The following is a 27,815-nucleotide window of genomic DNA, read 5'->3' on the forward strand; positions in this document are numbered from 1 at the left end:
GGGCGAGGGGGGACACACAGGGTCCCGCTCCGGGGCGGCGGTGCGGGGCTGGGCAGGGGCTCCCCCGAGCTGGCTCCGATCCCGATCCCGATCCCGATCCCGGCCCCTCGATCCCGGGGCGGAGCCAGCGCCATCCCGCCCCCGTTCCCGTGGCAACCGGAGACGCGCGCCGGAGCAGGTAGGGCCGGGAGTGCGGGTCCTGGTACCCACCACATCCCATCCCATCCAATCCCATCCCATCCCATCCCATCCCATCCCATCCCATCCCATCCCATCCCATCCCATCCCATCCCATCCCATCCCATCCCATCCCATCCCATCCCATCCCATCCCATCCCATCCCATCCCATCCCATCCCATCCCATCCCATCCCATCCCATCCCAAATCCCTGATGGATTTGCTTTTCCCCTCAGGCTCAGGAGTGCTGGGACCCTCCCCTGGCCCTGAGGTGACATCCAGCATGGGGACTCTGATGGGCTCGGGGCCCTGCCACCCCCCACAGCCTCCTGCACCCTCTGTGAGTTCCTAGCAGCCTTTTTTGTGTCCTTTCTGTCCCTTTTGGTGCCTCAGGAGGATTTGGGATTGGTGACACCAGTGCAGCCGTGGCCTTGGGCAGCTCTTTGGGTTCTCGCTGCAGTCTCAGCCCCACAAACCCCACGGGTGAATTCCTGAGCCAGGAATTCCTGACCCAGGAATTTCTGTCCCCTGGCTGTCAGTCTGTCCTGCACCAGCACTGTGTAGATCTGTTGGATCCTCTCTAGGTAATGAACAAGTCAGCCCAAGAGGTCTCAGGAAATTATTTTTGCTGTTATGCTACCAGTGAGAGAAAACCGATGTTTGAGACTGTAATTATTCCTGACCAGGAATTCCTCTTTTGTTTTCTTCCCCCCAGCCCCGATTTTAGCTGCAAGGACAAGGGCGGGGGTCATGCTGGAGGCAGCCAGGAGATGGCAATGCCACCAGCCCGAGTGCCACCACGCCTGGGCTGGGCTGGGCTGGGAGGTCACTCAGCCCAGGGGCAGCTGCTGGGGCGTCCTTTGGGTGTCACTGCCCTGGTGGGGTTGGACTCACTGGGCAGAGGATTCCCTTGGGAACATTCAGGGAGGATTCTGAAGCATCTCTCCCGTTCGTGAGAGGCTTCTTGCAAAGGCAGCACTGGGAGGCACCTCTGGTGTAAAAGTGGCAGCAAAACACAGCCCCTGCCACCAGCAGCTGGAGCTTCAGAGCCAGACACAAAGGGAGAAGTGGAATTCAATTTTCAGCAGTTATTTTTAGCCCCCACACCCACCCAGCCCCATTTGTGTCCCCACAATGGACAGGAGAATGGCTCAGCGTGTCCAGCCTGGTTTCTATTCCCTGGCACAGAGAAAAAAGCTCCTCCAGAACAAATCTTTGATGAGAAAACCTCTGAGCTGGGCTGTACCTGAGCCTGGCAGGGAAGAGAGAACATTTGGAACATTTTTGCCTTTGCTGGGCTGGAGTTGGGGCAGGAGGGAGCTCTGCAGGAGGGAGGTGGGGTGAAAGGGAGCCCCTGCATCCCAGATTTCAGTCCCAGCTCTTCTTGATCAGCCCGAAAATCTCAAAATCCTTCCTTGTTTTATTACAAATTCCCTAGGAATGTGTGTTTGCCATGTAAAAAACAGGTGGTAAATATATATAATGCAATAAATATAAATATATGCAATAAATGATTAGTCAAGAGGAGCATTTTAAAGTCCACCCTGGAAGCTCAGAGTGTGTTTTGTTGGTTTTTCCTTCAAAATTAGGTCGCTTTTTGTCTCATGGGGGAACCACTTCGTTTTCCCACCAAATTTTATTGGAATTGCACAGGCATAATCTACTCAATTGCATTAAAAAATGGGGCTAAATATTTATTTAATGGCATTTTGAAGCTCAAAAGTAAACGGGATCAAGGCTCCAACCCCCCAGCAGCTCCAGCTTACGAGGCTTTGTGCAAAGCCTCGCTGTAATCTGTTGTTTTGCTTAACAGATGTGGCATTAGAAGCGATGAAAACATAAAAATCTCCACTCCCACGGAATTAGGAGAAGCAGGGAGAGCAAACGGGAATAATTTATAACGGGAGGAGAGGGAACTGCCTCCTCTCGGGTTGGTACAGAGGGAAGCGACCTGTTGCTCCTCTTTCTGTATTTTAGCTGTGCCAGGCTAAAATTGTGAAATTGTGCCATTGATTTTTCCTCGGGATGCTTCAACACTTAGGAAGGGAAAAAAAACCAAAAACCAGTTTGTTTTTAACTGGGTCTCACGCTCAGAAATGCCTGGCAGGACATCCTGGAGGCCGAGGGCAGCGGGGTCAGAGCTGGCCCAGCCCCTGCCCGAGGGGTTTCACCCATTCCGCTTCCATTTTCCTGTTTTCCTCCCCTTGGGCACTTCCTGCAAGGTGACACCAACCCCCAGAGGCAGCCTGGGGACACTCGATACTTATTGCTGTGAGGGGCTCATGGTGTGGAGAACGAGCTGGGTTCTGTTTCATTGTTTGAACGTTTACTCTCGGGTTTGGGGGTGGTTTTTGTTTGTTTTCATTGAAAAATGCAATGTTCAAACTTACAAACCTCCAAACTTACAAACCTCCCAGCCACCGTGGCCTGGCTTGCGGCTTCCTGTGGCTGCAGAACGATCTCCTCTCAGGGCTCTGCTCCCCGTGCAAGGCATCACCTCCCTCCCTTCCTCCTCCTCCTCCTCCTCTGTCCCCCCACTCCAAGCAGAGCTCCCTGTGTATGGCGGGTTTGAAAAATCTCATTTCCACAGCGGGTTTGGGGATGGTTGTGCGTTGGTTTTTTTTTTTTTTTTTTTTTGCTTTTGGCTGGAAATGGGTTTCAGATGTTTTTCCCCGCGCCTGCATCTCGTAAAGCCGCGGCGTTGCCGTGACAACCGAGTGACATCTCTGCCCGAGCGCTCCCTCCTCCCGCCGAGCATGCCCAAAGCGAGCGGCGCTCCGGCTCCGCTCTGCCCGGGCTGCACAGATGGGACCATGAGAGCCCTTCCCCATGAGCTCCCGGCCTTTGTGCTCGGGAGGAAGAGGAGCGAGAGGCGGCCCGAGGCGGCGGCAGCGCAGCCCCGCAGCCCCTGAGCCCCCCGGGACGATGCTGGCCTGCCTGGCCAGGGGCAATCTGCTGGATATCCTTCAGGAGGGCTTCACCGAGGTAACGCCACGTCCCGAGCTTCCCCGGCAGGAAGGCTGAGCGGTTTTGTGCGGAATTGCGGGGCAGAGATGGGGGGAACCAGCGAGGTTCCTCGGGGGGCTGCGCTGAGCAGGAGTTCGGTGCGGAGTTCGTGGCCGGTTTTACAGGAGGGCTCGGCGCAGCTCGGGGGATTTGTGCTCTCCTCGCTGCCCTGCTGCTGTCCCGGTAAATCATACAAACTGCTGGAGGCTGCGGGGAGCGCTGGGGGTGTAAAACCCAGTGCCCTCCCTGCCGAGGGATGTGCGGTGGGCTGGGGGCTGCAACTCTGCTCGGTGGACTCGCTTTGCTTGGCAGAGGCTGGCCAAGAGCTGGTCTGGGGCTTTCCCCCATCTTTTTCTGTAAAATGAATCCCCGGGGGACTGGAATGCAACTTGGTGGGGAAAATGTAATTTTCAAAGTGTTCTTTATTCGCCTATTCCGCTAGCAGAGTAATGAATTGAAAATTAAGGACATGCCCCAAGAAACTGCGGAGATGGAATCCCGCGGCTGTGTTGGGACAGCAGTGGGACCTCCCTCTCTGGGGGGCACAAAAAATGAGTTTTGTTGGGTATTTATGGAGATTTATAATGCCCAGACAGCCCGTGCTGGAGCACGATCTGCCGTCTGTGAGCTGAAAAGGAAGAAAAACTGGGGGGGATTTGCTGGAACCACAGAGCTGCTGCTATTTATCTCTCATTTTTGGGGGGATTTATTCTTTCTCAGAGCGCAGAACTGAATTCTGTTTAGTGCTGGGTGACTCCTCAGCCGTGCTGTGCCTCCACGAGCCCGTTATCCACAGAAAAGGAACCCTGGACATCCCTGCTGGGCTTCCCGAATCCGGGAAAATCAAACCGGGGGTGAAACCTGAGCCTGCCCCGGCTCCAGGGCGGCCCCAGCGCTCCTTGGGCTGGAATCGCTCCATCCCCTCCTCCTCTTCCTCCTCCTCCTCCTCGCAGTGTCAGGCTCGTTTTTAGCCAGCCAAGGTCTGGGTTTAGATCGAGCTCGCACTTCCTGTGCTCGGGGGCAGCACATCCTCCTCAGGCACAATTAGTAACTAATTTATTAATAAGTAATCAATGATGGGAGCAGACCCCAGCGACGCTCAGTGCCTGGTCCTGGATGGTTTTACCCACGGGCAGCTCAGCTGTGGAAGAAACTTCCCTCTGCCACCAGAAAAGAGAGAGATTCTCGGGATCTCTGCCTCCTCACACGCTCCAACAAAAGTAAAACTAAAATGGGTTTAGCAAGGGGAGCACCTGGGATTTGCTAGGACGGCATCACAGCCCGGGCTCTGGAAATGGGAGAGGAGCTCTCTCTCCATCCTTGCTGTGATCACCAGCTGTGCCTCCTGCCCGGCTCTCTTTGCCTGTTTGGGTGTTTGTTTACTCAGAAATTACCGTGGAATTGTGTGCCCGTGCCTGGTGCTGACCAAACCCGACACAGCCAGGAGCCTCCGGGAGGTTCCTTTGTCCCCTTGCCTCCTTTCCCCTCCCTCTCCATCCCCTCTGACTGAGGGCCCCTCCGCAGCCCAATTATCCCTAATTAGCGCTGGAGCAGGCAGCAGCATTGTCCTTCTGCACTGGGGCTTTCTCCACCATGTGAGGAATCCCATCCTGCTCCAGGCGCCCCCAAATTGCTGAATTGTCACTTCAGGCCGGTTTATTTCCCTTTCCCCCTTCCCCTGCAGAGGCAGAGCCCTCGTGGACGCTGTCACCTGCAGACATCTGAAGCCAGGATGGTTTTGTTTGATGTTGAGATGCAGCAAAGTCCCCCCCGTGGGCATTAAAGCCCCTCATTAACGGCCTGCCCTGCCTTGAAGGTGTCTCCCTACTGTTTGTGGGACTTTTCCAGATAAATAATTCAATCCCACAGCTGGAGGGGGCCCTGGGGATGTGTGGCTGCTAAAAGCAGGAGTTTATAATGAAAGGGAACCACAGAGAGGGGTCTCATCTGCTGACTCTGCCCATGTGGCCCCAGCCTGTTCCCTTTCCTCGGGGAAATGCAGTTTATTTATGTGCTGACACTTCTGTCAGCTCTTGAAAACAGATGGGGCACAGAGAAACGTGTCACAAGTGAGGCTGGCAGCTCCAGGCTGCCTTTGAACAATAACACACCTTCTCTTTTTCGAGCTGGAAGATCATTTCCTGTGGCAAACTGAATTGTGTGGCTGCCTGTGTGCAGCGAGTCATTTAAAATAACTATTTTCATTCCCCCCCGAGATTATGTTGGACAAACAATCCATTCCAGAGGGGACAGGGAGACTTGCAGGGCCCAGGCAGAGGTTGTTTGGCAAGCAGGGCAGGGTTCAATGCAGGCTCACCTGCCCACGGGGGGAACCTCCCCCATTTCGGGGCTGGGAGCTGCTCCTGCCCCCAGAGGTGCTGCAGGGCTGTTCTGTCCCTCACCAGGTGTTCCATGGGGAATCCCCCTGGTTCTCAGCTCCCTGCGTGATTCCTGCATTTCCCACCCCCTCTCCCTCACCCTGGCTGGGTGGAGGTGCCCTGCTGCCTGTGAGCTGTCACTCCTCACCCCGGCAATGCCCTGGGGCTGATTTTGGTTCCTTTCTCTGTTTGGGGTCATTTTGTGGCTCTGCTCCCCTCGGGGCAAGGTGCTGATGTGTGACCAAAAGGTCTCAGCTGGGTGATGTCACACCAGGAGCTGGCCCTCACCCTCTCCTGCCACCAGGGCTATTTATAGGATTAATAGGATTCACCATGGAGAGCTGGTTTGACTTCTGGCTCCCTCATCCTGCTCAGCCCCAGCGCTCCCTCCGGGGCAGTGAATCCCTCCCAGCACACCCCAAGCTCCAGAGGGGCTGGTTCATCCCCCAGCTGTGGTTTGGGGTGAGCCTGGCAGCATTCCACACCTTCCCCCCTGGTGAAGCCACGGGCTGAGGAACCCTTGGAGCCTTTGCAGGGTGTCTGACCTGACTGGGCTGCCCTGAAACCCCTCCAAGGCTCCAGCACAGACAGAAAGCACAGCTGGGGCTCCCCACAGCTGGATTTACCCCCAGATGTGCTCTAGCAGACCTTTCCTTGCTCTGCTGTCAGTTCTCCCCCAAACAGTGAGCAGGGCAGGCCCTCCTTGCTAGAAAAGTGATTTTGTCCATTTGTTCAGCACCAAAATGTGCAATATTTTAATCCCAGAGAGGTAAAAATTAACCTCATATACCCCAACCTGTAATTTGCCCGTGGAACTCTGCTGGGACGTCCTTCAGTCCCCAAGACTTTGCTTTAAAAACCTTCTTCTGCCCTGCAAAGTGCTCCCCACAAAGCCCTGCCTGGAGCAAGCTGGGCTCCAGCTCCCCTCAGGTTCAGCTGCTCTTCCCCAGGCAAGGTACAGGTAAAAGGGGCTTTTTTTGGAACACAAAGCTGTGCTAATGTAAACAGGATTAAGCTTAGCTCCACCATAATCCTAAATAATGTGTGTTCTGTAGAGCAAACCCCACAGCAGGCTGCTTTTCCTCTGAAAAATTCTGGGTTTGGAAGAAGTGCTGGTGAGGAGCTGAGCAGCCTGAGCCCTGAAAATGCCAAGGCTGGGCTCAAAGCGAAGTGCAGGGGAAGCAGGAACACTCGAGGAGTGTCATGTTTGTTCCCAGACCTTTTATTTTGGAATGCTGTTGGCTGAGAGTGGGTGCTGTGATGCCTGCAGCCCCCCATGGGGGTGGAACCCCTGGGTTTGGGGCATTTCTGTGGGCACTGCAGGCTCAGGAGGGTTTTGGTGGGCTGGGAAGAGCTGCTGCTCCCAGGGCAGGACACATCCCAGAAAATCTTTGTCCTGCCTGTGCTGGAAGTTGATTCCTGGAGTATTTCCCAGGGCAGTGGCAGGAATGGTGCCCACCCAAGCAGCAAACCTCCCTGCTGGGATGATATTTAGGGCTGTGCTGAAGCTGTGCTGGGGCTTGAAACAAACAGAATCCCGAAGGGGTGACACAAAAAATCTCTCACTTTTTTTGGAGGCTGAATCTGTGGGTTCAGAGGTGGAAATGTGAGCACTGAGGGCTCCTGGCTGTGCTGGAGGTGCAGCCCACAGTGCCCTTTGTTATTCCCCTGCTGATGGAGAAGTGAAGCATTTTGGACTCTCCAGCTTCAAAATCTGCCCTTGGGGTTTCTGCTGAGCAGCTCAGGGGCTTTGTCCCTTCATCCTCCATGCACCTCAGAGCACTTGGCCTTTTTTAGGTCACTTAACTTTTATTTCTGATAAATCTCCCTGGGAGGTTCAGTCACATGCTCCCCTCAGCTGCCAGCTCCCAGTGACAGCTCCCTCCCTGGATTTCTGAGTTCTGCAGCAACCCAAGGCCCTTGCTGAAATCCTCAGTCTGCCAGGACTTTGGGTACAGAGCTGGGAAATGCTCTTCAGGCCAACTGTCTGAACGTCTGCAGGAAAATGTGATGTTGAATGGAAAAAGCCCAAAACCAACCAAGTGAGTCTGGAGATGAAGTGTAAGTCTGAGAATGACAGCAGCCATGGGAGTGAAACAACTCTGTCCTGCTGACATCCCAATTCCATCGCCTCAGAAAGCTCCTTTAATACTCATTGTTTAAAATGTAACTGCTCTGGGATTTAGGGATGGCTTTTTTCAGTTTTTACTAATAATAACAGTGGCAGCCTCCTCCTGCTTGTAAGAGATAGAGACTAAAATCTTGCCAAAAATTCTTTTTTTGTGAATGCACGAGGAATGTTCTGAGAGGAGGAACAGAAAACAAACTGCTTGGTGAAAGGGTTTTTCCTCTAAAAGAGACAGAAGTGGAAGAGCCACAGAGACTCCTCCAAAACTGCCGATTTTCTGCAGGCTGGGAGGGGCTGTGTCCTTGAGCAATCAGTGCCAGTCCCTAAAATGATTAGAAAAACACAAAACAAAGACTTGTGGGGCTGGGCAGGAGAAGCTGCAGAGCCCCTCGCCAGGGCAGGCCAGGTCTGCTCAGCCAAGATGGATCAGACCTGACATTTCTGCTGCCTTTTCTCCCAGAGCCACCAGGGCAGCCCCTTTCAGCCCCCCAGGCTGTGCTGAGTGAGCAGAGCTGCCTCCCACAGGCCCAGGCACCTTTCTGAGCCAGCCACGAGTGATCCAAGCTGGATTTCCTCTGTCAGGATAATGAGGAGCCAGGCTGTGACCAGACTGTGACTTTGATGGGCTGTAAAAGCATCAACTCTGCCTGGCCCTGCTGAGATCATATGGAACGGGGGCTTAAAACCTGCTGCATGGGCACAATCAGGGGGAGCTTAGTGAAAAGAGAGGTAATCCCATCAATGGATCAGTTTGTTTACCCTCCAGGTCCCACTGCAGCCCTGGCCCAGGGGATTGCAGCCTTGGCAGCAGCCCTGCAAGGGTTACAGAGAGGGGTTGGAAAGGGAAAGATCACTGGGATCTGCTCATGGCCTTGGGGTCATCTGTGCCAGATGGGTCCTCAGAGTGACCAGGAACCTGAATTTGAGCTTTCTTGGTCTGAATTTGAGCTTTCCTGGTCTGAATTTGAGTTTTCCTGGTCCAAATTTTCGTTTTCCCAGTCTGTATTTGAGTTTCCCTGCTCTGAGTTGGAGTTTCTCTGGTCTCTCCACCCACAGCATCCCTCCTGAGCTGCTGGCCAGGCCCTGTTCCTGTCTCCCAGGGCCCAAGGCAGCTTCCCTGCATGCAGGAATAGAAACTGGGCCACTGGAAGTGCTGAGGCAGCTCCCAGGCTGTGGAGGGGCTGTGCAGTGTTCCAAACCTGCCTCGCTGGGAGTGTTACAGAGGGAGGCTCTTGTCTCTTCCAGGAAACCTCCCCTGCTCGTCCTGGACTTGTTAAATGGGCAGGCAATTGTTAAATTGTTAAATAATCAGGGTTCCCTGCTCCTGCACGCTGGGTTCCTGCTCTGGGGGTGGGACACAGAGTGGGCAAACTCCCAAAGTGAGGGGGGGACAGCGCTGGTGTGGCTCCAGTGCAGATGGAATGCAAAGCTCTGGGGTCAGCTCCAGTGCAGATGGAATGCAGAGCTCTGGGGTCAGCTCCAGTGCAGGTGGAATGCAGAGCTCTGGGGTCAGCTCCAGTGCAGATGGAATGCAGAGCTCTGGGGTCAGCTCCAGTGCAGGTGGAATGCAAAGCTCTGGGGTCAGCTCCAGTGCAGATGGAATGCAGAGCTCTGGGGTCAGCTCGAGTGCAGATGGAATGTAAAGCTCTGGGGTCAGCTCCAGTGCAGATGGAATGCAGAGCTCTGGGGTCAGCTCCAGTGCAGATGGAATGCAGAGTTCTGGGGTCAGCTCCAGTGCAGATGGAATGCAGAGCTCTGGGGTCAGCTCCAGTGCAGATGGAATGCAGAGCTCTGGGGTCAGCTCCAGTGCAGATGGAATGCAGAGTTCTGGGGTCAGCTCCAGTGCAGGTGGAATGCACAGCTCTGGGGTCAGCTCCAGTGCAGATGGAATGCAGAGCTCTGGGGTCAGCTCGAGTGCAGATGGAATGTAAAGCTCTGGGTCAGCTCCATGCAGTGGATGCAAGCTTGGGTCAGCTCCAGTGCAGATGGAATGCAGAGCTCTGGGGTCAGCTCCAGTGCAGATGGAATGCAGAGTTCTGGGGTCAGCTCCAGTGCAGATGGAATGCAGAGCTCTGGGGTCAGCTCCAGTGCAGATGGAATGCAGAGCTCTGGGGTCAGCTCCAGTGCAGATGGAATGCAGAGTTCTGGGGTCAGCTCCAGTGCAGGTGGAATGCAGAGCTCTGGGGTCAGCTCCAGTGCAGATGGAATGCAAAGCTGTGGGGTCAGCTCCAGTGCAGATGGAATGTAAAGCTCTGGGGTCAGCTCCAGTGCAGATGGAATGCAAAGCTCTGGGGTCAGCTCCAGTGCAGATGGAATGCAGAGCTCTGGGGTCAGCTGTGCCCAGCTCAGGACTCCTGTCCTGTCCCTCCTGCCAGGCTGAGCTGCCCCAGGCGGGCAGGGAGGGCAGCCAGGCTCTGAGGTGAGAGCTCTGCTGTGTGTGCCCCAGGGCAGGGGACTGAGATCTGTGAAAATCAGGGAGAAAATCTGCAGAGATGCCTGCAATGCCAACGTTCTGGTTTCTGTTTCAGCACCAGCTGCAGGCCTATGTGGCCTGGGTGAATTCCCAGCTGAAGAAGAAGCCGGGGGTGAGGCCGGTGCAGGACCTGAGGCAGGACCTGCGGGATGGGGTCACCCTTGCCCTGCTCATCGAGATTGTAGGTCAGTGCTGCCATCTGGCCCTGTTTTTCCCCCTCAGCTCGGGCTCTGGCCTGGAGGGGCTGCCCTGGCTCTGGCATCTGTCGGGCAGATGTTGCTGGGGGTGGCAGAGCTGGCTGGGAAGGAAAACAATCACAAATCAGATCACAAAGGCAATTCTATTACAGCCCTTATGGCTCAGAGGCAGTTGGAGCAGATGGGGAAAGCTGGCAGGGGCACTGGGAGCTCCCACGGGGCTGGCATGGAGTTGGGGGTGGGTTTTGGGGAGAGTGACCTGTTTGCTGATGCCATTGGGCAGGGGGACAGGGATTGGGGCTGCAGTGAGCTCATTGTCCTTGCTGCTCCTTCCTCCTCACACGCAGCCCCTGCCCCAGAGTGGGACAGCTCTCCAAACTCCTCCCAGCTGGGTCTGTCCCACGTGCTTCACTTTGAGCCCTTTCCAAGGAGCTCAGTCCTTTGGGAAGAGGCAGAATCCTGCCAGAATCCTGCTCCAGCCCCCCAAAACCTTGCCATCATCCCAACACACCCCAAACCCAGTCACTCCTGGTGCTGGCTCCTGTCAAGCAGCACCAGGAGCCCCATGCAGCCCAGCCATGAGACCAGAGCAGTGGCCAGAGCATCAGCTCTCCTCTGACAAAGCTTTTCCACTCCCTTCAGCTGGTGAGAAGCTGAGTGGCATCGAGCTCAAGCCCAGCAGCCAGCAGGAGATGAGGGAAAATGTGGAGAAAGTCTTGCAGTTCGTGGCATCCAAAAAGATCCGCATGCACCAGACGTCAGCTAAAGGTGCGTGGCCCTGGGGGGGATTTCAGCAGTTTCTGCCTTTGTTTTCTATCAAACAGGTCATTTTATAGGTAAATTCAGGTGTCAGTTTGTGGGGCAGTTGGAGGTTTTCCCCCCTCTGGTTTAGTGAAGGTTTTGGGTTGAAAGATGGGGAATGCAGAGAAAAAAAGAAAGCGACATTTTTCCTGCTGCTGAGCACTCAGAAGCCCAGGTAGGGGTGTAATGAAAAATACAGGCTTGGAATCTTCCACCAAAAGGACACATAAACCTGCTAGAACGAAAGGAGACATGGAAAAATACTTGTGGTTCACTGGAAGCCACGGGCTGGAAGCAGAGAGGAGACACAACGCACAGTCACATGTCTGTGGCGGGGTTTAGTCAGGACTTTGAGCAGCTCTGCCTAAATTGTTTTGGGAAATCTTGGTCTGGGAGAGTGGCTGATCTTTGCCATGACATCAGTGTGCTGGAAAACACTGGTGTGATCTCACCAAATGTGATTAATTTACATTTGCAGGGTGCTGCAAACAGCTGATGGCACAGGATGCCACCAGTGGAGAAATGCCTGGCTGTTCTGCCCTTAGTGTTTTAAAAAAGGGAATTCTCTGCCAGTGAAGTCAGTGACAATCCCCAGTAACTGCTCTGCTTCTGAGTGAGCGCTCAGTAATTACGTGTCCAGTAATTAACTGCTGGGAATGGCCATGAAGGGAGGCTCAGGGCTGTGCTCTGGAGGTGGCAGGCACTTGGCAGTGCCCTGCACACCAGGGCTGAGCTGGGGCAGCCACAGCCGTTAACCACCCCAACGTTTGCATTTTCAGATATCGTCGAGGGGAACTTGAAATCCACCATGAGGCTGATCCTGGCCTTGGCTGCTCACTTCAAGCCGGGCTCTGGCAGAGCTGGCAGCCCCGGCTCGGGGGGCAGGAGCTGGGCAGCCTCCCCGGGCAGGCTCCGGCCGCGCTCGGCCGCCGCCGTGGCGCAGGGGGCGGTGGCCGCGCTGGCCGATGTCCGGCAGGACGTCCAGCACTCCGGCCGGGACCTGTTCAGGCACAGGCACAGGTGAGGCTGGCTCTCGGAATCTCTCTGCTCAGAGCGACCCCGAGATGAGCTAGAAAGTCTCTTTTTCCCAGAAGAACTGAATGTTCCAACTCACTTGCAAAGTTTTTTGCCCAGTCCCACAAAGCCAAAGCACACTGACAGTATTTATATCTGTATGGTATATATTCTATACTGACAGTGGTTCCATCCCACCACTGTAAGCACAGGTACCTCTGGTTAAACAATGCTGGCTTATTTCAAATACAGCACCTGCTTGTGAGCCTGAAACACAATGCACAGAGCTCCATTATTAACCATAAAACTCCCTAATATCTCCCTAGATGAACTTTTCTGTACCTTAGGGAGTTATTCTAGCCAAGCATCAATACACAGACCATCGTTCTGTTTGTCCTTTCTACTTCTCATAAAACTTTCCTGCTGACCAATCTCACGGTGCTGCTCAACTCCAATCACAGTTCTGCTGGCTCTGAGGCCTTCTGCAGCTTTCCCAAACCCCTCTGATTTTAAGGATTCCCACATGAATATATCTTTGTCTGTTTTATCCCTGGCAGGAGGAAGCTGCTGCTGTGCAAAAACACCTAAAACTCCTCACAGAGGGGGCACTGACCTGGCTCTGCTGCCAGCCCAGGTCACTTTCAGGTTTTACAGCAGAACAGCAGCTGGCTCTCTTTATGTCCCTGGAACGGAGCAGGGAGTCACAGCCCAGGCAGAGGGACCCTTGGTGTTCTCTCCTTGGAGATGTTCTCATGCCAAGCGAAACACGAGCCAGGTTTCCACCCCAGAGCTCTGGAGCTTTATTTCCAGAGCTGAGGATGTTGTACAAGTCCTTTCTAGCTCCTCCACTGCTCCAGGCGGCTGCTGAGTCCTGGGGATGCTGAAAATCCACACACACAGGGAATAATGGTGAAAATCCCATTTGCCCCTTGCCAAAGGTGGCGTGGGGGTGACAATAACAATAATAGCAATGACATTTAGCTGGGAGCCAGGTGCTGGGGCTGTGCAGGGTTTCATTTACACAGCTGAAGGTCGTTTCCCATTTGACACTGGCTCGAGGGAGCGCCCATGAAACAGTCTGGAAAGGAGGCTGAAATGGTAACTTTGACTGAAAAATTAAATGTTAAAGGTTTCCCTTGCAAAGGCCTTGGAGTTCTTCAGGAAAGCCAGTCCTTGTGAGGTTTCCTTGCATTCCCAGAGCTTTTGGAGTTTTGTAGTCACAGAATCAGGGACGAGTTTAAAAAAACAAGGCCTGTTTGCCTGTTTGCCCTTAACACCAAAAGATGGGGATCCCTCATAAGAAAATTGGCATTTTTCCAGCTGTCTCCTCTTCCTTACCTCCTTCTCCTCAGCTCTCCTCCCCTCTTTTTTGGAAAGAGAAGAATTCCAGCAGCACCCAGGTGAGGCTCCCCTCATTGTGTGACTGTCACCCCCAGGAACAGCAGCATGGACGAGGAGATTGAGAATCCCTGCTGGAGCGTGCGGGCGCTGGTGCAGCAGTACGAGGGGCAGCAGAACGTGCCACAGGAGCCCCACCCTGCCAGGTGAGGAATTTTATTGCCAAGGTGGCTCCTCTCCAAGGTGTCACCCTGCCAGGTGAGGAATTTTATTGCCAAGGCGTCTCCTGTGCCTGACATTGCCTAAAGTGCCCGTTCTCCTCACCAAAATCTGCTCAGTTCTGATGGAAAAGGGCATCCCTGGCTGGTCTGGAGGGTGAAACCTCAGGAATCAATGTGAAGCAGTTTTCTGTGAGAAAGTGCAGCCAAAAAGGGGCTTTTGAAGGAAAATGATTCCAGTGAGGGAGCTGATCCAGCATGGAGAGCTCTGTAGTAAAGGGAAGCCGCTCCCTTTTCCCCCAGAGAACCAGAAACTACTCGGAAGAGCCCGAGCTGTGTTACTGAACAAGTGGGGCTCCCTCTGGAGATGGTGCTGTGCTCCAGTTCACCTCATCTGGAGCAGATCCAAGGGCAGGGCTGCACGTGGGGAGCTGCAGCTCTTTGCTTCAGAGCCTCCCACTGCCACTGAAAGCCTCAGCTCTGATTCTCAGTGTCCTTCCCCTGCCTGGGCTGTTCCCCGAGTGCCTCCCTCCCGTTTGTGTGGGAGTGAGGAGCTCATTTGCCAAGGACAGATTGCCACTGACAGCCTCTCAGCAGGCAGGACGTTTCCCCAGCCTTTCTCAGGCCGATTTTTACGCTCCACAGCACCAATAATTCTCTGCGTACCTGAAAATTAAGGTTGCTTTGCCCAACAGAGGAGAAAAACACAAGAGTTTGTGTTTATCCCCCAATTCTGCTGCGTGTCATTGAGAGTGTTTATAAATAGACTTTGGGAGGAGTGTGGGGCTCCCAGGGAGGCAGTGCTGGAGCAGTGCCTCCACATGATGTCAGCAGTGTGCTTTTGAGGCCGGCCTGCCAGGGGGGATGTAAAAATCCTGCTCTTGGCAGCATTTCATGGATAATGCCACAGGAGCTTGGCTCTTGAACCAGGAGCTCAGGAGTGCCACATCCTGCTGCCTGCTCTCATCCCTCCGGTGGAGGGAGCTGGAATATTTGATGTATTCTTCTACCCCATCAGGTGGCTGCTGTTTCCTCATATTTTGGTATTTTGGTGGTAAACAAAAATATCTCTGCACACCCTATGCTTCTATTTTATTTTTCCCCATAATACCATAGATTCTCTGGCCACAATGCAATGGTGATATTATTGCTGAGGGGGCAAAACACAGCGAGAATCTTTCCAAAAGTGATCAAAACCTGGGAGAATTCTTCCCCTCCAGCTGCTGGGGGTGTCTGTGCTGACACAATTCTGCACGATGAAAACAAGAAGCTTTCCCTTTCCTCGCGGGGAGGAATGTGCTTAGCTCAGTTCGGGGAACAGGCTGGGGGGAACGAGATGCTTTTTTTGTTGGTGAGAGACATTATTGAGTGCAGCGACCCCCTCCTCCAGCCGGCTGAGGTGTCCCAGGGCAGTACCCCCGGCTCCTTCCACGCTCCGAGCTCTCCCAATTCCCAGGGACGGCAGCAGCGACGAGCGCAGGCTGCCGAAATGATTCATGGAAAAATTTGCCAAAAATCAGATGATTCCCAGGCCGCCGAGCCCCTCACCCATCCCTCTCCCTTTCCCCTCCCCTTCCAGCAGCATTCCCTCCCCCACCCCTGAGCCAGGCATCTCGGAGGAAGGCTGTGCCTGCACAGCCCGTGTGACAGCAGGAGGGAGAGGGAGCCGTGCCTGGGGCTGGGGAGAGCCTGAGCAGAGCCTGCATCTCTCTGGAAGCTGGGAGAGAAGCCTGGGCAGAGCCTGCATCCCTCTGGGAGCCGAGAGAGCATCCTGAGCAGAGCCTGCATCCCCCTGGAAGCTGGGAAAGCATCCTGAGCAGAGCCTGCATCCCTCTGGGAGCCGAGAGAGCATCCTGAGCACAGCCTGCATACCTCTGGAAGCTGAGCAGAGCAGCCTGGGTAGAGCCTGCGTCCCCCTTAAAGCCGGGGAGAGCATCCTGGGCAGAGCCCGCATCCCTCTGGAAGCTGAGCAGAGCAGCCTGGGCAGAGCCCGCATCCCCCGGCAGCGCAGGGACCCCGCGCCGGCAGCAGCTCCTTCCCTCCCCCGGCGGCTCCTCGGATGCTCGGCAGCACAAGGAGGGCGGGATGGGATGAGAAACACCCCCGGCAAGCCCGGAGCCTTGTGATGAAAACAAGCGGCTGTGCAGCTGACCAAAATGCAGCAGCAGGAGGCGAATAACCTGCGAGGAAAAGCGGCGGGAGCCAGAGGCAGGCTGCAGAATTCCCCCCCGGCTCCGGAATCCAACCCGCTCGTGGGGGCTGCGGATTCGCCTCTCAGCCGGCGGAGCCCCTGAGCCGGCTGTTCTGTGTGTGTGTGTGTGTGTTGTTCCTGCTGGGAATCTCTTCGGCACTCGGGCTCGCCCAGCTTGCCCAGGAGTTTGGCAGGAGCTGAGCCCCGGGCGTGTGAAGAAGGGAAGGAGGCATGAGCGGAGCCGGGATCCTGCGGATTCTGTGAGGCCACAGGTTCAAGTGGGATCATGGGAGGGAAGCAGGTCAAATGGTGAGCGATTGTGTCCATTGTCCTCGCGAGCAGCAGGGAGGGGTGTTTGTTAAAATTCGGGGCGCTCAGGGGCTCGTTGCCCTGAAGGCTGGGCCGTGCTGGAGGATCTGGGGCCCGGGGGAGGCAGGATGTGGGTTAAGGAACCAAGCGGTGAAAGGAATAAAGTGGAGCAGTTTGCATCATAAATCTCTCTTGGAAAGCTTTCATTCCCCAGCCCCGGTTTCTGCATGCTCTAATAGGGAATCGTTCTGCACTTTTAAAGGCATTGCATCAGAGGCTGTTCCATACTCCGATGGCTCAGACTGATACAGAACCTGGGCGAGTGTTTGCAGCATTAACTGGGTGATGCAGAAAGCAACCCGACCTGTGCTGCTGCTTCAGCTGCCTCTGGCCCTGCCACTGTTTGCTGGGTTTGAGGGGTGGCTGTGGGTGCTGGGTTTGAGGGGTGGCTGTGGCTGAACCCAGGGGCCTTTGGAAATAGGAAAACTGCCTGGAAAGGGTCTGGAATGTGGGAATCCATCAGGAAATGTAAAGCTGTCTGTGCTGGGGGGACCTCTGCCTACCTGTGGTGCCTTTTTTTGGCTTTGGGCTGTGGATCCAGTGCTGGGAGAGGTGGATGTGGAATGTTATTTCCAGGCTCATATCTCTGGTTTTCATCCTGCTCATCCTTTTCACTTCCTCTGTTTCATCACCTTCTCTCCCATCTGTGCCTGCTGGTGTTTTTCTGGGACAGCTTCTGCATGGATGAGAACCAGCAGCGCCTCGGGGTGAGGGCAGGTTCAGAGCATCAGCTGGGAACAGGAGGGAGGGAATTGTGAGATCTGTTCCTAGAAGGAAGTGAAATCCTCCCGGAGCTGCTGGCCATGTCAGACCAGCTGGGCTTCCTGCTGGCATCTGTGTTGTGTGAAAGTTCCATCCTTTCTTCTGGCCCTCATTACATAATGCAAACCCAGCAGAACTACCAAATCAAGTCAGAAACAGCATTTTAAAAAACCCAAAACCCATCATTTTATGCCATGCCCCCATTCAGCAATGAGCAGGAGCAGGGCCTGGTTACAAATTTGGTATTAAAAATATGTCTCATGAGGGACTGCTGTGATGGATTTGGAATTCCTGGAGGTAAATCCTGGAGCAGAGCCAGGTGGCTGGGAGCCCTTTGAGCATCCTGGACACACCTGAGAGGACTGGCACTGTCCCTGTGGGACATTTCTCTTGGACATTGATTATTCTTTCACTTTAACTCAAGGGAAGTCTGGCCCACAAAAAAATGGACTCAGGTCTGTGATTTGCATGAGGAGAGGCTGGTCCTGGCCGTGGGAGTGGGGCAGGCAGGAGCAGCAAGTCATTTCCATCTCTATTGCAGGGCTGTTCCCATTCTGTGGGAGCTGTGGGAGACGAGCAGCAGCGCTGGGAAGATGCAGGGAGGGAGCTGCTGAAGCCTCTTATTTTTCTAAACCTATTCTATTATTTCCACACTGTTTTTCTTTTTGTTCCCTGCCCTTTGTTTCTGTGTTGGGGGAGAATGAAAAATTAACTCCTGCTCACACTTGCAAGGATTAATTCCTGCGACTTTCGGGGTACATTGAATGGGTCAGTGAGCTTCAGCCTCCTTTTGATGTTGTCTGGGAGATGCACTCAGGAAGAATTTCTGAGAAAAAGATTGCTTGAACCTCCCAGTCAGCTGAGATGGCTCCTGTGAAAATATGTGGGCACTTCCAAGAAGTTTTAATCGAAGAACAGAGTGAGTGCAATCTGACTCTCAAATATATTGGGATTTAAAGTTGGAATGATTCATCTGAAAGCTCTGGAGCAGGAGATGAAGCCAGGGTGGCTTTTTGTCCAGCATAAGGCTGGCAGTAAATGACTCCTCAGTGTGGTCCTAGCCCTGCTAGGAGAGTCTGAATTCAAAAAATTACATGTCCAGGCTGGGTTATTGAAGGATTCTCTGGGATGCAGATAATTCTTAGATAAAAGTGAATATGGAGAGATGCTTGTTCAAAACTAGTGCTGGTCAACACTATCTCCACCATGTAAAAGAGCTGTTCCTGCCTTGCTCTGCAGCCTGACTTCACCCAGCCCTGTCCACAGTGCAAAGAGTGAATCCACTGTGGCCCCCTCAGAGGAGAAGGAGAGGCTTGTGATCCTCCAGGCTGAAGAAGCAGAGCCTAAACCAGGTAAAACCTTGGCACTGTTCTGGTGTTCTAGAAAGCTCCCCAGGGACTGCAGTAGTTTGCTGCTGCCTCCAGGGTGTCCTTGGGCACTCAGGGATGCTCTGCAAAGCCCCCAGGTGCTTCTCCTCCTCTGTCACTGTCCCCAGTGCTGTGCTTGGACATCTCCCTGAGCCCAGTGCAGTTATCTGGGATAAAGTGGGTGTAGGAAAACTTGGATTGCCTCAGGAATCCTGGGGGCACTGGGAGGGGAGCAGCTCCCTCCTGGGCTGCCAGCAGCACATCCAGCCCCTCTCTCTTGCAGAAGAGGCCAAGGCTCACTTCCAGCCCGAGTGGCAGGCAGGGAGCTCTGGGTCCTACCTGGAGAACTCATGGGAGGAGCAGCTCCTGGAGCAGCAGGACCACCTGGAAAAGGAAATGGAGGAGGCCAAAAAGATGATTTCGGGTTTGCAGGTGAGAGATTTCTCTTCTCAGAGAGTGTTCCCTTCCAGGGTCACCCAGCCCCCCATCAGCCAGTCCATGAGCTTGGCTGAACCTTCACTTCTGGCACATTCTCCCCACAATTTTAAATTTCTGGGGCCTTTCCCTGCTTCCCCTCCCTGCCCCTCAGCCCGGTGTGTGTCTGGCTGTGCCTGGGGAACAGAGCCCCTTGATCCATATGGTGAAGGCACTGAACTCTCTCAGAACATCCCTTTCTGTTTGTGCTGGGAACCACAGTGGCTTTGAATTGTAAATATTTATGTGGCAGTAAACAAAGCAGAGATTGTGTGAGGAGCACAGGCAGCTGGGCGGGCACTTTCCCCGGGGACAATGGGCAGGACACAAAAGGGTCACCAAAAAAAAAAAATTCCTTGGTTGACTGGTAAAATCCCTGCATTTTGTGCCCACTGGGATCAGGGACAGAAGGGACTGGCACTGCTGCCCCTTCATCCCCTGGGAGTGGGGAGAGGCAGCTGATGTGGCCAGCCAGGAAATTGCATTTGGTTCATCGATTTTCCTCCCCTTACTCAATAATTGAGGAGCTCCAGATTGTGACAGTTTGGTTGAAATAGTGGGGATTTGATGCACACACACCCTATAAGGTGCTAAAGCTGAGGCTTCACTCCCTGGAAATCTGAGTTGTCCTTGTTTGGTTCTTTCTGTGGGGAAGAGCATGGGCTGACAGACCCCTGGGAGAGCTTTGTCAGGAGATAAATCTTCCTGTTCATTCCTGAAGAAAACCCCTCATTTTTGAGAGGAATAAATCAGCAGCAATGGGAAATGAAGCTGGTAGGGGCTGTTCTAGGAGGGACTGCAGTCACCTCTTTCCCTTTGAAATCTCTGACAAGGAGATTTTTTGATTTTCCCCCTTTATCTCCCCAGGCTTTGTTGCTCAATGGGTCTTTACCTGAGGATGAGCAGGAAGGGTCCTTTGAACTTTCTGAGCGTGGAGCCTGCCCTGAGGAGCAGCTGGTGAGAACAGCCCTGGTCCCAACTCTCCCTTCTGCAGCTCCTTTTGCCCTGCCCTGCCCCTGCTGCACAATAACAACGCTGATGTTTTGCATTCAGATCATCATCCGAAGCCGCCTGGACCAGAGTGTGGAAGAAAATCAAGATCTGAAGGTTAGAGGGTGACAGATGGAGGGGGAAGAGAGGTTTTGCAGATTTTTCCACTTGATTTTTTAGGGGAAAACGGGATGGGGATGAGGCAGGGTGGGCATCATGATGGATGAAACGGGGAATATTCTGTGAGGGCTCCAGCTCTGGAGGCTTGGGACCAGTTCTGATGCTGGCAGAAATGTTTGATGTTGGCCTGAAGGACAGATTTGGGGGACTGGGCAATCATTATTTTCCTCAGGACTTTAATAAGAGCTCAGCTCTTTGTCATGTAACTCATTAAAATGTCTCAGGCTCTTGGATGTGCTTCCTCCTGCAAAGAAAACACCAGCTCTGGTTGGTTCTGAAGGGGTGACAAGGAGCTGTTTAACCAAATTGTGTTGCACTTGCAGAAGGAGCTGCTGAAATACAAACAAGAAGCTCGGAACCTCCAGGGAATAAAGGTGAGGAGAGGGGCATTTCATCAAAAATGAATAGCAGTGCTTTGGGTGAGTAGGGCCAGCAGCAACCACACACCTCTGAAGAATCTCAGATTGTGGAAGGAGAAGTATAGGGGGATCCTGTGGCTCATTTCTGAATTTTTAGGCAGATGGAAGGAGCTGGGTTTCCAGTTTTCTGCTCTGTCTGTGAGATTGTGGTCAAGTATTCCCCTTTTTCTCTATTTTCCCCTGTTTCTCCTAAACAAAAAGAGGCATAAATTGGTTGGCTGGCTCCTTTATTCCCTCCTCTCTCTCGGAGTACACACCCAGCAGCACTGGCCCAGTGAACTCATTCTTACCAGCACAGGAAAAAGAGCCTGGGGTGTCCCTGTCCTGCCCAGAAACAGCTCAGTTTGTGCCTCTGGAGTGCTGAACACTGCTGATCTCCTCCTGACAGAGGTATTTTTAGAGCTGCCTGTCAGAAGGGAGCAAACAGTAGTAGCTGTCCAAGGTGCAGCTCTGGGTGAGTGAAAGGTGCAGAATTAGTGCTGACTTTGGCCTCTCCAGAGAGGATTTCACTGCACAACTGGGTCACACTCAGGGCTTAAGGCTCCTTGTGTCCTGGGCTGATCTTGGCCTCTCGGTGCCCTCGGGATGAGTGGCTGGGGCAGGAGCTGCAGGGCTGAACACCCTCCAGAGCTGTTCCTGTCCATCAGAGCCAAATTTCATCACTTCTGGAGCAGGAAATTACAGCTGAAACAGAGAAATCTCTCTGTGCTGGTGGCCAAAACGTTGGCAGGGAAATCAGTTTTGGGTAAGGGAGAGGCAGGAGGGCTGAGAGTCCCTGGCAGCACCTCAGCCCCAGGTGGCCCCAGGGCGTTGTGGCCCCTGAGCCCCAGGGAGGGGTCCCTGCCCTCCCTGCCCTCCTGCAGAGATCACCTCTCCCCAGGACGCTCTGCAGCAGAGGCTGCTCCAGCAGGATGCTTCAGTCCTGCAGCTCAAGCAGGAGCTGCTGAGAGCCAACATGGACAAGGAGGAGCTGCACAACCAGAACGTGAGTCACTGCTGCTGCTGAGGTTATTTTGGGGGGGTTGGTGGCCCCAGGGGTGTCTGCAGCACAGATTTCAGGGCCGTGGGATAGTGAACAAGAGCCAGAGGTCTCTGCACAGCCCAGGCTGCTCACAGCCTGCTGGCCAGCTGTGAGGCTGGAGATTCCTGACCTTCACTCCCGCTTCCTGTCCTCCAGGACCTTCAGCTGGGACAGGGAGGGGCTTTCCCTGATGTTTTCAGTGCTGTTGCATTTCTCCCTCCTCATTCCCTGGTTTAGCAGGTGGCACCTGCCCTGTGCAGGTCCCTGTCCAAAGGTGTCACCTTAAACAGCAGCTCCCTTGATCTCTGTAGGTTTCTGGTCACCCTTCAGCACAAGGGGCAGAGGTTTTCACACTCTGGGAATATCTGCCTCACACCTGGGTGTTATTCCTGCAGGTTGACCTCCAGAGGAAGGTTGAAGAGAGAAACCGGCTCCTGGCAGAGTACAAAGTAATGGAGCCTCTTCCATGGGGGTTTGGGTGGATCTTCAGTTCTGGGGATGGGATTGCTCTTTCCCTGGCACTTGGACAGCCCTGGGAAGGAGCTGCAGGAGCCAGGGGTGTTTGTAGTGAGGTGGAGGGATCAGAACTTCTTTGCATTCCCCCCACATTTTCTTGCAGATCTTTTATTGTCGTAGGTTTTTGGTGGTGGCTGCTGAGTGTCCAACACTTGTGCAGATGAGGGTGGGTGACCTGCTTGTCCTCTGGTCCCTGGGGAACCTGTGTGCTCTGGGACAGCTGTGTGACCTCAGCAGCAGATCTTTGGCCAAGGGGACTTTGGGCAATAAAAACCTGATTGATCCTGTCCAAAAAAAGCTCTGACACTCAGCTCTAACATCTGGCAAAGCACACCCTATGAGCCACCTGGTCCTGGCAGATGACAGGATTTTCCCTGCCATGGGGACATGACTGAGCCTCCCTCCTGCCCTGCTGATTGCCTGGACCCCTGTGTTGCAGAAGGAGCTGTGCCAGAAGGATCGGCACTTGCAGCAGCAGCAGACCAAGCTGGATGAGATGCTCAGGGAGCTTTCTGAGGCCAGCTACCAGCAGGTAGGGCAGGGAGAGCTGGGCAGCACTGGGAGCTGCTCTGGCTGCCCCATGGGGTGGTGACTCCTCTGCTGCCCCTCCATAGGTGGACTTGGAGCGGGAGCTGGAGCACAAGGAGGCCCTGCTGGCTCACTGCATGAAGAGAGAAGCTGAGGAGGTACGGGAGCCTTGCTCCACACCTGGGGTGGTGTTTGCCCAGCACCCTGCAGGCATCTGTCTCCAGAAACCCTCCCCTTCATCCCAGAGGTCTCATGTCAGAGCCCTGACCAAGGCAGGCAAAGCCCCCAGAACAGAGCACTCTGGCTCAGCCTCTTGGCTCAGAATCCTCAGAGATGAAAGCCAGAGGCTTTCTCAGCTTCCAGCTTCACCTCTAACCCTGGCCGTGGTTAGACCACAGCTCAATTTACTTCTTCCTTTTCCTGCTGACCCTGGTATTGAGTCTTTCCACCTTTATGTGAGGAATCATGTCTGTGCTGTGAGCAGGAACTCCCTGCACACTTTAGGGAATGTCTTCATCTGGGAGAAGATGAGAGCTTTATCAGTGATGTGGAAAGCTCTCATTCCCTCTCCCTTTGAAGTCCATAAATGAGGATTTTTGGGGATCTCCTGACACTCACACATCTTCCCCTGCCCAGGTGATGGCTTTCAGCAGTCACAGTGCCCAGAGCAATGGCTTTCTCCAACCAGCAGGAAAAGGAGCTGCTCCCACAGCCCACCGAGGGGTAAGTGCCCCGAGGGGTGCATTCCCAGCCAGATATCCTGGAACTCTTCTATTTCATTCAGAGAGGTTTCCCCTTGCTGGGGAGGCAGCCCCTGGGCTGGTGTCAGCTGTGCTGTTTTGGGCAGCCCAGTGACCTGCAGCTGGTCCGGGACGCCCTCCGCAGCCTCAGGAACAGCTTCAGTGGCCACGACCCGCAGCACCACACCATCGACAGCCTGGAGCAGGGCATCTCCAGCCTCATGGAGCGCCTGCACCGCATGGAGACACACAAGAGGCAGGAGAGGAGGGTAAAGGCTCCCCAGGGCACTCAGCTCCTGCCCCTCACACACCACCCTGGCTCTGGCTGGGAGGTGACACTCTGTCCTTGTTTTGGCTTTGCGCCCCAGGTGCGGGGGAAATCACCAGCAAGCAGAGCAAGCAACGAGTGCAGAGACTCCTGGCCTCCCAAATCCAGTAAGTGCCTGGCAGATCCTGCCCTTCCACTGCCAAATTCACTGCTCAGCTCCCAGGTGTAGAATCCCCTTGGGAATCTGCCCCTTCAGGATCCTCCCTGGAGCAGAGCTCCCTGCAAAGGGAAGGGGCATAGGTTTATGGCTGGTTTTCTGTAAAGCACCATCACAGTGCTGGTCTGAGCCTCTTGGGCAGTGCTGCAGCACAAATAAGCATGGCAATCTCTGGGAAAAGGGATGGCATCCCAGCTTTCTGCTGCTGTGCACCATCTAGTGGGGACAGAGTGTTCCCTCGTCCCTGCTCAGTGTTTACTGCCTTTCATTCATTACAGAATGAAACACCACATTTCCTTTTAAACACCACATTTCCATGTGTGCAGAGTATTTTCTGCATAAAAGGAGCCTTAAAACAGAGGCTTAAAACAGAGTTCAGTTCCTCTGTTTCAGCTCTTGGGGGGAAGCAGGAAACAAGGCAGGAGCTGGGGAGAGAAACACAAATGGGCAAATTAAAATCTACGCACCACCATCCATCCTGGCCAGCAGGAACAGGAAGCTGGGGAGGGATAATGATGATAAGGGATGATAATCAGAGAGTTGCTGTCTTGCAGAGCTGCCTCACTCTCAGAGCACGCCCGTGATGAGCACCAGTGCCTGCACCAAAGTGTTGTACTTCACCGACCGCTCCCTCACCCCCTTCATGGTCAGCATACCAAAGAGGTGAGCCTGGCCTTCCTAAGCCTCCTGTGCCCCTAAAACCAGCACTCTGATTTCCTGGGAATGCTCCCAGCCAGCACAGGTTTGCTGTGCCTTAACTGGATTTCATGATGGGGAGAATTATCTGCAGTAGTCCCTGAGTTTTGTTTTTGTATTGTGTATTTGCATTTTGTATTTGCATTTTGTATTTGCATTTATTTCCTTTGCAGGTTAGGGGAAGTGACTCTGAAGGATTTCAAGGCTGCCATCGATCGGGAAGGAACCCATCGGTACCACTTCAAAGCCCTGGACCCAGAGTTTGGCACAGTGAAGGAGGAGGTAAATGTGGGACTGGGGTTTGGGATCAGTGTCACCACACAGCCCTGGGGACCATGGTCACCTCACTTTTAAACTAATGAAATAGTGGATGTTGCCCCCAAACAAAAGTGTCTGCTTTCCCAGCCGTGGGTTAAGCTCCTGTTTTCATCCTCAGCAAAAGCAACTCCATGGATGTGGTTGTGACTGCCTGGGAGTTGCAGAACCCCTTGGGCAAAGCCAGCCTGTGACACAGCCCAGAGACACAGCAAAAATCTGGGCTGTGGGTTTTATAAACCCTATTGCAATGGGAGAGCCTGTATTAAAAACACAATCTCTTCCTTTCCTCTGAAGGTTTTTCAGAGAGAACTCTGTGTGTGTGGCATCGTTCCCTTTGTGTGCTGCAGTGCAGCCTGCTCCTGCTCAGGCTGGTGTGGGTGTGGACTGGATTCATCACAGTTTATTGGGACAGTTCTTGCTTCACAAATTGATTAGGACAAGGGCAAAGGGTCACCCTCTCTGGGGACAGGCAGCAGCAGCAGCTGCAGGTCATGGTCTGGCTCAGAAAAGGCGTGATCCTGTCTTTAGTTTACCTTTAATGTCAAAAAAAACCAGCCGATAATAACCCTGATATTCATTGGGTAATGAGGCCTGGTCTGTTATTTACCTAAATTGTGAAAATGTGACTCATACCTCAGCCATCACTGCCATGTGTTCCCTGGATTATTTTGGGAAATCTGAACTAGGATTTGACTTCATGCCCCTGATGCCACTCACACTGCAGAACCCTGTGTCCAGACCCCAGACATGACTGAAATCCTTTATTTTTAATTTTTTTTTTGTAGGTGTTCCATGACGACGACATCATTCCTGGCTGGGAGGGGAAAATCGTGGCCTGGGTGGAAGAAGACCACGGGGAGAATTAATGGAGCTTTCGAGCCCTGTTTCTATGGAAACCTGTGACTGTCTGTAGAGCTCAGAGAGTGACCAAGGAGCCCAAGTGCTGGGAGGAGGCCAATTCAAGCTGCCAAAAAAGAGCCTCTGTGCCAGCCACGGGTGGTGCAGGCTCTGTGCATGGACAGCTGGCACCTGACTGCCCGTGCCCAAGGGCAGCTGCTGTCCTGAGGCTGCAGGGACGGGTCTGTGGGACAGAAACACCCAGCTCAGCCCTGCCAGCAAAACCTTGGAGGCCTTAAGGATGCTTTGCCCCCTTCTCCCCCATCCCTGCACTGTGTGCTGCAGGCTCAGCTGGGCATCTCCTGTGCTGGTGTCACAGAAAACTGCACTGATGGTGAAAATGTGAAGCTTTGCCTTCATGGAGAAGAGCTTGCTGGACTGTGGGAGCTGAAGCTGGAGCAGCTGTTGTCCTGCAGGAGCAGAGTGACTCTGTGGACACTGCAGGCTGACAGGACCTGTTCTGGGTGGGGGAAGAGTCCTCTGGAGGGTTGATGCATGGTCTGAAGCAAAGCTCACCGACCTGGCCAAACCTTTCTCCCAAACACAGACTCCCATCTCCCGGCCCTGCTTTCCCCACTTCCCAAAGCTGTTCCCAGTTCCAAGGCCCTCGGGGTTTGCTCTGTAGCTGTGGGGATGTGGGATCTTGGTGCTTGTCTGTTCGCTGAAGGATTTCATGGGTGGGGGAGCTGGGATCAGCTGCTCCCTGAGGTCTCTGCACCCTGTCCTTGCTGAGCCTCTGTCCCTGCTCTCCTGCCCTCTCTGCTGTCACCTCCTGTGCACAGGCATCCCCTGCTGCTGTCCCCCCACTGCCAGGGCCACCAAGCACTTACTCACACCAGTTCCTTGCTATGCTGAGTCCTGAAGGATCAGGAAAGAGCTGCTGGGAAAGAAGGAGCCCTACAATCCCCCAAGGGTGGATTTTTCCCTTTGGTTTTGTGGTTTTGTTTGCCTACATCGCCCATGGGCTTGGGAGGTGAAATGGGTTCTGCTCCTTCCCAGCTCCTGTGGGACTGTCTGTGTGTGCTGTGCATGAGGCTGGGAGAGGGGGCACCCTGGTTTTACTGTTTTATATTAACATGTCCTTTTGTAAACCTGTTCTTGAAATTATTTTGTACCGATTCACATTTGTCTGAGGACTGTGGATATTTTTATACTAGTGCAAGTGCTCTCCGTATATTTCTGCACGCATTATACTGTGTTTTACTCCTTTCCTGGTGGATGCTGAGATGTTTTGTATGGTCTTCTGTTGACACAACACTGGCCTTGTAACTTTATCTTACTATGGAAATCCAACTGGTTGATACTGGGTTTTATATCAAGGCTCCTACGTGGTTTTGTGCCACATTGGCACAACACAGGGTGCCTCCTGTTCTGGACAATTTGTGTGACCTTCTTCTTACAGACAGCAGGAGGAAAGTTCATCAATGAGCAGGTTAATTAATGGGGGAAATACATCCCTTTGGAAAAGAAACAACGATTTTGTTTCTCCCCTGGACATAGATTCTCTGTTGCATGGTCTCTAGTGTAGAGGGCATGGGCTTGTGATACGGAGATCAATTGTATTTGTATTGCAAACTTCTCACAAGTGTTTAATTCTTTGGGTTTTACCATCATTTTTATTTCAGCAACAGCCACACACCCAGGCTGGAGTTCCATGGAGCAAATTTCGAAGCTTTTCAAGGTCTGCTCTTGGCCAGCCTCGTGTCCTTCTCTGCTGGGAAGAGCAGTTTGCTTTGAGAGGTCTTCACCCCATAAAAGCAAAAAGTGTCAATTTTAAATGAGTTTTTCTCTCACCCCAGAGATTTTGCTACAAGCTTAAGTTAACAAGTACAGAACAGGAAAGTATCTGAGGGAAGCAGGGCAGAAATAAACGAAATGTGAGCAATGAAACAGATAGGCCTGGGACATGGCAGTGAGAGCACACCTCAGAACAAACCCACCCTCCGCGGGAAGAACTTGCTTAGCTTGAGATGGAACTTGGTATGTTTTAGTTTATGGGCTGATGGGAGCCTGGTTTATCCCCTGACACCCCTGGGTGTATTTATGTGCTCTGCCTCATCCACAGCCGCTCCCGTGGCCCAGCCTGAGGCCATTCCTGGGGAGCGGAGCCGACTCACGGCTGTCCCCTCCC

The 27,815-nt window shown here is 53.6% G+C and overlaps 1 protein-coding gene across 5 annotated transcripts; it reads left to right on the forward strand.

Annotated features, from left to right (window-relative positions):
• Positions 1-19: 19 nt before the first annotated feature.
• Positions 20-26,939, forward strand: DIXDC1 (DIX domain containing 1). 5 transcript variants are annotated; one of them, XM_050983642.1, is made up of 21 exons: positions 20-178; positions 415-518; positions 10,219-10,348; positions 11,003-11,128; positions 11,941-12,181; positions 13,612-13,719; positions 18,293-18,405; positions 18,704-18,852; positions 19,762-19,851; positions 19,948-20,001; positions 20,388-20,438; positions 21,364-21,468; positions 21,900-21,953; positions 22,460-22,552; positions 22,635-22,706; positions 23,185-23,271; positions 23,396-23,557; positions 23,657-23,723; positions 24,328-24,436; positions 24,643-24,751; positions 25,573-26,939. In XM_050983642.1, exons 2-21 carry the CDS (start codon positions 462-464, stop codon positions 25,651-25,653), a joined length of 2,058 nt encoding a protein of 685 aa, XP_050839599.1. In that variant the 5' UTR covers positions 20-178; positions 415-461; the 3' UTR covers positions 25,654-26,939. The 5 variants fall into 5 exon arrangements, with proteins under 5 accessions (XP_050839599.1, XP_018778606.3, XP_050839600.1 ...); XM_018923061.3 differs by lacking the exons at positions 20-178; positions 415-518 and adding an exon at positions 2,944-3,163; XM_050983643.1 differs by lacking the exons at positions 20-178; positions 415-518 and adding an exon at positions 2,944-3,163 and having other exon boundaries at positions 23,434-23,557.
• Positions 26,940-27,815: the final 876 nt, after the last annotated feature.

The sequence above is a fragment of the Serinus canaria genome, chromosome 24, assembly GCF_022539315.1.
Source record: "Serinus canaria isolate serCan28SL12 chromosome 24, serCan2020, whole genome shotgun sequence".
Taxonomy (NCBI): Eukaryota; Metazoa; Chordata; class Aves; order Passeriformes; family Fringillidae; genus Serinus; species Serinus canaria.

Coding starts and splice junctions, on each gene's coding strand:
- DIXDC1 (XM_018923061.3), top strand. CDS start 3,008: ATGAGCTCCCGGCCTTTGTGCTCGGGAGGAAGAGGAGCGAGAGGCGGC. Junction 11,129..11,940: donor GCACCAGACGTCAGCTAAAG/GTGCGTGGCCCT, acceptor TTGCATTTTCAG/ATATCGTCGAGGGGAACTTG. Junction 18,406..18,703: donor AGAAGCAGAGCCTAAACCAG/GTAAAACCTTGG, acceptor TCTCTCTTGCAG/AAGAGGCCAAGGCTCACTTC.